At 46.8% G+C, this 8,322-nt stretch overlaps 1 protein-coding gene across 1 annotated transcript in view; it reads right to left on the reverse strand.

Moving 5' to 3' along the window:
- ubtfl (upstream binding transcription factor, like) overlaps window positions 1-8,322 on the reverse strand; it is a 105,862-nt gene that overhangs the window by 58,768 nt on the left and 38,772 nt on the right. Inside the window, 3 exon segments of the mRNA XM_067977515.1 lie at window positions 543-684; window positions 4,647-4,774; window positions 5,507-5,617. Of these exon segments, the coding sequence (XP_067833616.1) occupies window positions 543-684; window positions 4,647-4,774; window positions 5,507-5,617 (381 nt within the window).

Consider the following 8,322-nt stretch of genomic DNA (forward strand, 5'->3'; position numbering starts at 1 on the left):
TGACTATCGACCTTATCTATGCCCCTCATTATTTTATAGACTTCTATAAGATCACCCCTAAACCTCCTACTCTCCAGGGAAAAAAGTGCCAGTCTATCCAACCTCTCTCTATAAGTCAAACTTTTTTTTTTGCCTCCCAGCCCCGCCCCCTTTCCCTCGGAATAGAACTCTCTCCTCCAAAAGGCCGTGGATACTGGGGGTCAATTGAAGCTTTTGATACTGAGATACGATTTTTGTTGGGTAAGGGTATCAAGGGATATGGAGGAAATGGAGGAAAACGGAGCTGAGGAACAGATCAGCCTGGACCTAACTGAATGGAGGAACAGGCTCGAGGGGCTGAATGGCCTCCTCCTGTCCCTATGTTCCCTCATTCTAAACGCCTCAATCCCGGAAAACATTCTGCCTCCTCTATCCCATCCCTCTGGAATTTTAAACACCTCTAATTTCCTCTGTTCTAATCGCACCAGCCCCGGGTTTCCCACTCTGTGTATTTGAATTCCTGGTGTGGTGCAGAGGGGAGATGATTCCAGGGAGTCTCTCACCTGCTCACAACGTTTCTGGTACATGTCCTTCTCTTTCTGAGACATGATTTTCCACTGTTTGCTGCACAGAACCATGCGCTCCGTGCTGGGCACGTCCTTCATGTTAACCATCAGCTCAGCACAGTACAGGGAGTAACCATTCCTGAAATAAAAACAAGCTTCAGAATCTCCAGCCTGGGGCAGCAGCATTGCGCAGTGGGTTAAACACCTCTGGGAGACAGGTTCCAATCGGCCCTGACTGTCGAGTCTAAATTCGTGTTTGGGCAGTCTTGATCAGCTCCTCAGTTTCAACAATAAACGGCTCCCAGTTTTGAAAGTCAGGAGGCTGCAGAATGGCTGATGTGGGAAGTATGGGATTGAGACACATTGTTAGATGTAGAGGGAGCTTTACTCTGTATCTAACCCGTGCTGTACCTGACCCTGGGAGTGTTTGATGGGACAGTGTAGAGGGAGCTTTACTCTGTATCTAACCCGTGCTGTACCTGCCCTGGGAGTGTTTGATGGGACAGTGTAGAGGGAGCTTTACTCTGTATCTAACCCGCGCTGTACCTGACCCTGGGAGTGTTTGATGGGACAGTGTAGAGGGAGCTTTACTCTGTATCTAACCCTGTACCTGCCCCGGGAGTGTTTGATGGGACAGTGTAGAGGGAGCTTTACTCTGTTTCTAACCCGTGCTGTACCTGCCCTGGGAGTGTTTGATGGGACAGTGTAGAGGGAGCTTTACTCTGTATCTAACCCGTGCTGTACCTGACCCTGGGAGTGTTTGATGGGACAGTGTAGAGGGAGCTTTACTCTGTATCTAACCCGTGCTGTACCTGCCCTGGGAGTGTTTGATGGGACAGTGTAGAGGGAGCTTTACTCTGTATCTAACCCGCGCTGTACCTGACCCTGGGAGTGTTTGATGGGACAGTGTAGAGGGAGCTTTACTCTGTATCTAACCCTGTACCTGCCCCGGGAGTGTTTGATGGGACAGTGTAGAGGGAGCTTTACTCTGTTTCTAACCCGTGCTGTACCTGCCCTGGGAGTGTTTGGTGGGACAGTGTAGAGGGAGCTTTACTCTGTATCTAACCCGTGCTGTACCTGCCCTGGGAGTGTTTGATGGGACAGTGTAGAGGGAGCTTTACTCTGTATCTAACCCTGTAACTGCCCCGGGAGTGTTTGATGGGACAGTGTAGAGGGAGCTTTACTCTGTTTCTAACCCGTGCTGTACCTGCCCTGGGAGTGTTTGGTGGGACAGTGTAGAGGGAGCTTTACTCTGTATCTAACCCGTGCTGTACCTGCCCTGGGAGTGTTTGGTGGGACAGTGTAGAGGGAGCTTTACTCTGTATCTAACCCGTGCTGTACCTGCCCTGGGAGTGTTTGGTGGGACAGTGTAGAGGAAAGGTGTCTCAACCGTGGCTCACAAAAGAAATTAGGGATAGTATTAGATCCAAAGAGGAGACATATAAAATTGCCAGAAAAAGCAGCAAGCCTGAGGATTGGGAGCAGTTCAGAATTCAGCAAAGGAGGACAAAGAGATTGATTAAGAGGGGAAAAATAGAGAATGAGAGTAAACTAACAGGGGAACATAAAAACTGACAGTAAAAGCTTCCATAAATATGTCAAGAGAAAAAGATTAGTGAAGACAAATGTAGGTCCCTCACAGTCAGAAATGGGGGAAATTATAATGGGGAACAAAGAAATGGCAGAACAATTAAACACATACTTTGGTTCTGTCTTCACAAAGGAGGACACAAATAACCTGCCAGAAATGTTAGGGAACCGAGGGTCTAGTGAGAGGGAGGAACTGAAGGAAACCAGTATTAGTAAAAAAAAAATGCGAGGGAAATTAATGGGGCTAAAGGCTGACAAATCCCCAGGGCCTGATAATCTACATCCCAAAATACTAAAGGAAGTGGCCCTGGAAATAGTGGATGCATTGGTGATCATCTTCCAAAATTCTATAGACTCTGGAACAGTTCCTACAGATTGGAGGGTGGCAAATGTAACCCAACTATTTAAAAAAGGGAGAGAAAAAACAGGGAATTACAGACCAGTTAGCCTAACATCAGTAGTGGGGAAAATGCTCGAGTCTATTATAAAAGATGTGATAACAGAACACTTGGAGGGCATTAACGGGATTGGACAAAGTCAGCATGGGTTTATGAAAGGGAAATCATGCTTAACAAATCTACTGGAGGTTTTTGAGGATGTAACTAGTAGAATAGATAGGGGAGAACCAGTGGATGTGGTGTATTTGGATTTTCAGAAAGTTTTGATAAGGTCCCACACAAGAGGTTAGTGTGCAAAATTAAAGCACATGGGATTGGGGGGAATACACTGGCATGGATTGAGAATTGGTTGACAGACAGGAAACAGAGAGTAGGAATAAACGGGTCTTTTTCCGGGTGGCAGGCAGTGACTAGTGGGGTACCACAGGGATCAGTGCTTGGGCCCCAGCTATTCACAATATATATCAATGATTTGGATGAGGAACTAAATGTAACATTTCCAAGTTTGCAGATGACACAAAGCTGGGGTGGAATGTGAGCTGTGAGGAGGATGCAAAGAGGCTCCAATGTGATTTAGACAAGTTGGGTGAGTGGGCAAGAACATGGCAGATGCAGTATAACGTGGATAAATGTGAGGTTATCCACTTTGGTTGTAAAAACAGAAAGGCAGATTATTATCTGAATGGTGATAGATTGGGAAAAGGGGAGGTGCAACGAGACCTGGGTGTCCTTGTACACCAGTCGCTGAAAGCGAGCATTCAGGTGCAGCAAGCAGTTAGGAAGGCGAATGGTATGTTGGCGTTCATTGCAAGAGGATTGGAGTACAGGAGCAGGGATGTCTTACTGCAGTTATACAGGGCCTTGGTGAGACCACACCTGGAGTATTGTGTGCAGTTTTGGTCTCCTTATCTGAGGAAGGATGTCCTTGCCATGGAGGGAGTGCAACGAAGGTTTACCAGACTGATTCCTGGGGTGGCAGGACTGACGTATGAAGAGAGATTGGGTCGACTAGGCCTATATTCACTAGAGTTTAGAAGAATGAGAAGTGATCTCATCGAAACATATAAAATTCTAACAGGACTAGACAGACTAGATGCAGGGAGGATGTTCCCAATGGCTGGGGAGTCCAGAACCAGGGGTCACAGTCTCAGGATACGGGGAATGCCATTTAGAACCGAGATGAGGAGAAATTTCTTCCCTCAGAGGGTGGTGAACCTGTGGAATTCTCTACCACAGAAGGCAGTGGAGGCCAAGTCATTAAATGTATTCAAGAAGGAGATCGATATATTTCTTAATGCTAAAGGGATCAAGGGATATGGGGAAAAAGCGGGAACAGGGTACTGAGTTAGACGATCAGCCATGATCATTTTGAATGGCGGAGCAGGGCCGAATGGCCTACTCTTGCTCCTATTTTCAATGTTTCTATGTTTACTCTGTATCTAACCCTGTACCTGCCCTGGGAGTGTTTGATGGGACGGTGTAGAGGGAGCTTTACTCTGTATCTAACCCGTGCTGTACCTGCCCTGGGAGTGTTTGATGGGACAGTGTAGAGGGAGCTTTACTCTGTATCTAACCCGTGCTGTACCTGCCCTGGGAATGTTTGATGGGACAGTGTCGAGGAGTTTTAATCTGTATCTAACCCTGTAACCGAATCTGGATTCACTGCACTGGGTGTCGGTCTGTAACTAATGGAACTAATCAGTGCAGAGTGTCCCTGCCACACAGGCCAAATGAAAGATCTGCACTGAGCCGACCGATCTCGGCCAGCTTGATACTTAGGCTCAGCTCCTCTCTATGAGGAAGGGAGAATAAAAAGACAAATCAGGTCTGCTCCCTGTTCCGAATCGCCATCTGATGAGTCCTGCTGGAGGTGGAGGCCAAGTGAGAGCAAAATCTGGCTTGACCGTGATGGCTGCCGTGGTCGAATAGCACACCAACCCTCATTGTCTGGGCTGAACCATGAAAGAGTGACCACTTGTGCGAGGTGCCAGGAGGTGGGCAGTCCCCGTGGATATCTGTTCCACGGCAAAGGCCAGTGCCCAATGGAGAAAATTAGCACCAACCTGCACCCCCCACCACCCTGTTTTAAGAAAATCAAACATTAAGGACTCACGGGGGTGGTTTCGTCGGCCGCCCGTCGAATTTATCTTTCAACTGCCGCTCGGCTTTGGTCAGAACGGATTTGACGGGCTCGTCGAAGTTGAAATCTGGGTGAGCCTCTACATAAACTCTCATCGTTGCCTGGAAAAACAATTCCAAATTCATTACCCATCTCGCAAACTGCGTCTCAGTTTTTAAATCCTAAATGAAAGAAGTTTGCATTTCTATAGCGCCTTTCACAACCTCAGGACGTCCCAAAGCGCTTTACAGGCAATGAAGTATTTTTGAAGTGTAGTCACTGTTGTAATGTAGGAAACACGGCAGCCAATTTGTGCACAGCAAGATCCCACAAACAGCAATGTGATAATGACCAGATAATCTGTTTTAGTGACATTGGTTGAGGATAAATATTGGCCCAGGACACCGGGGAGAACTCCCCTTCTCCTCTTCGAATAGTGGCCATGGGAACTTTTACATCCACCTGAGAGGGCAGAGGGGGCCTTGGTTTAATGTCTTATCAGAAAGACAGAAACCCTGGCGGTGCCGCATTCCCTCAGTACTAATGGCTTACGTTGCTGTTTGATCGCAGTGCCGGGCACTACAGGTTACGTTGCTGTTTGATCGCAGTGCCGGGCACTACAGGTTACGTTTCTGTTTGATCACAGTGCCGGGCACTACAGGTTACGTTGCTGTTTGATCGCAGTGCCGGGCACTACAGGTTACGTTGCTGTTTGATCGCAGTGCCGGGCACTGCAGGTTACGTTGCTGTTTGATCGCAGTGCCGGGCACTACAGGTTACGTTGCTGTTTGATCGCAGTGCCCAGTGCAGCCTGTTTAACAGTGATCTCTTTCCTGTCTAAATGCCATCCTTACCTCGTAGTCTTTCTGCAGCTCCAGGGCTTTGCTGATCCACTTCAGCCTCTTTTTATCAGACAGCTGAGACCACTGTCTGCGAAGGGCATCCTTCAGCTCCTTCGGACTCACCTGAAAAATAAACATATGGCCCCCATCGACCGTCACACTGCAGCTTCTCATTTAATTCCCCACACAACCGGTCTATGGATCAAAGCCAGTGCCGAGTACACTGCCCGGTCACACCACCTCATGGTATAAACCGAGGTAACCGCGCTCAGCTAGTGGGGGCACCACATCCGGCCGCAGTGTCCCCAGGCTGGGGAGGGAGGAAGCAAAAACCATCCTCGGACACTGTCCCGTAACTCGTGCTGGGAGTGTAGTGTGTGAGTTTCAGTGAGTGTGTGTGAGTTTATGAGTGTGTGTGTGAGTTTATGAGTGTGTGTGTGAGTTTATGAGAGTGTGTGTATGAGTGTGTGTATGTGAGTGTGAGAGTGTGTGAGAGTGTGTGAGAGTGTGTATGAGTGTGTATGAGTGTGTATGAGTGTGTATGAGTGTGTGTATGTGAGCATGAGTGTGTGTATATGAGTGTATGAGTGTGTTTATGTGTGTGAGTGTGTGTGTGAGTGTATGAGTGTATGAATGTGTGAGTGTGTGAGTGTGTGAGTGTATGAGTGTGAGTATGAGAGTGTTTGTGTGTATGTGCGAGTGTGAGTATGTATGAGTATGTGTATGAGTGTGTGAGTGTGTATGAGTGTGTATGAGTGTGCAAGTGTGTATGTGAGTGTGAGAGTGTGTATATGAGTGTATGAGTGTGTTTATGTGTGTGTATGAATGTGTGAGTGTGTGTGTGTATGTGAGTGTATGTATGAGTGTGTGAGAGTGTGTGTGAGTGTGCAAGAGTGTGTATGTGAGTGTATGAGTGTGAGTGTATGTGAGCGTGTGTATGTGAGTGTGCAAGAGTGTGTATGTGAGTGTATGAGTGTGAGAGTGTGTATGAGTGTGCAAGAGTGTGTGTGCAAGAGTGTGTGTGCAAGAGTGTGTGTGCAAGAGTGTGTGTGCAAGAGTGTGTATGTGAGTGTGCAAGAGTGTGTATGTGAGTGTGCAAGAGTGTGTATGAGTGTGTGAGTGTGTATGTGAGTGTGCAAGAGTGTGTATGTGACTGTGTGTGCGCGCGAGAGTGTGTATGTGTGTGTGTGTGCATGTGAGTGTATGAGTGTGTGAGTGTGTATGTGAGTGTATGAGTGTGTGTATGTGAGTGTATGAGTGTGAGTGTGTATATGAGTGTATGAGTGTGTATGAGTGTGTATGTGACTGTGTGAGAGTGTGTATATGAGTGTGTATGTGAGTGTATGAGTGTGTGAGAGTGTGTATATGAGTGTGTGAGTGTGTATGAGAGTGTGTATGAGAGTGTGTATGTGAGTGTATGAGTGTGTGTGTATGTGAGTGTATGAGTGTGTGTATGTGAGTGTATGAGTGTGTGAGAGTGTGTATGAGTGTATGAGTGTGTGAGTGTGTATGTGAGTGTATGAGTGTGTGAGAGTGTGTATGTGAGTGTATGAGTGTGTGAGAGTGTGTGTGTGTGTGAGTGTGTATGTGAGTGTATGAGTGTGAGAAAGTGTGTATGAGTGTGTGTATGTGAGTGTATGAGTGTGTGAGAGTGTGTATGAGTGTGTGTATGTGAGCATGAGTGTGTGTACATGAGTGTATGAGTGTGTTTATGTGTGTGAGTGTGTGTGTGAGTGTATGAGTGTATGAATGTGTGAGTGTGTGTATGTGAGTGTATGAATGTGTGAGTGTGTGAGTGTATGAGTGTGAGTGTGAGTATGAGAGTGTTTGTGTGTATGTGCGAGTGTGAGTATGTATGAGTATGTGTATGAGTGTGTGAGAGTGTGTATGAGTGTGCAAGTGTGTATGTGAGTGTGAGAGTGTGTATATGAGTGTATGAGTGTGTGTAAGTGAGCATGAGTGTGTGTATATGAGTGTATGAGTGTGTTTATGTGTGTGTATGAGTGTGTGTATGTGAGTGTATGAATGTGTGAGTGTGTGTGTGTATGTGAGTGTATGTATGAGTGTGTGAGAGTGTGTATGAGTGTGCAAGAGTGTGTATGTGAGTGTATGAGTGTGAGTGTATATGAGCGTGTGTACGTGAGTGTGCAAGAGTGTGTATGTGAGTGTATGAGTGTGAGAGTGTGTATGAGTGTGCAAGAGTGTGTGAGTGTGCAATAGTGTGTATGTGAGTGTATGAGTGTGTGAGAGTGTGTATGTGAGTGTGTGAGTGAGTGTGTATGTGAGTGTATGAGTGTGAGTGTGTATGAGTGTGTGAGAGTGTGTATGTGAGTGTATGAGTGTGAGAGAGTGTGTATGAGTGTATGAGTGTGTGAGTGTGTATGTGAGTGTATCAGTGTGTTTGTGTGTGTATGAGTGTGTGTGAGTGTGTATGTGAGTGTGCGAGAGTGTGTATGAGTGTGCGAGAGTATGAGTGTGCGAGAGTGTGTATGAGTGTGCGAGAGTGTGTATGAGTGTGCGAGAGTGTGTATGTGAGTGCATTAGTGTGAGAGAGTGTGTATGTGAGTGTGCGAGAGTGTGTATGAGAGTGTGCAAGTGTGTATGAGTGTGTGTGTATGTGAGTGTATGAGTGTGTGAGAGTGTGTATGAGTGTGCGAGAGTGTGTACATGAGTGTATGAGTGTGCGAGAGTGTGTATATGAGTGTGTGAGTGTGCATGAGTGTGTGAGAGTGTGTATATGAGTGTATGAGTGTGTATGCGAGTGCAGGAGTGTGTGAGAGTGTGTATATGAGTGTATGAGTGTGTATGTGAGTGTATGAGTGTGAGAG

The sequence above is a fragment of the Heptranchias perlo genome, chromosome 3 (genome assembly GCF_035084215.1).
Source record: "Heptranchias perlo isolate sHepPer1 chromosome 3, sHepPer1.hap1, whole genome shotgun sequence".
NCBI classification, from domain to species: domain Eukaryota; kingdom Metazoa; phylum Chordata; class Chondrichthyes; order Hexanchiformes; family Hexanchidae; genus Heptranchias; species Heptranchias perlo.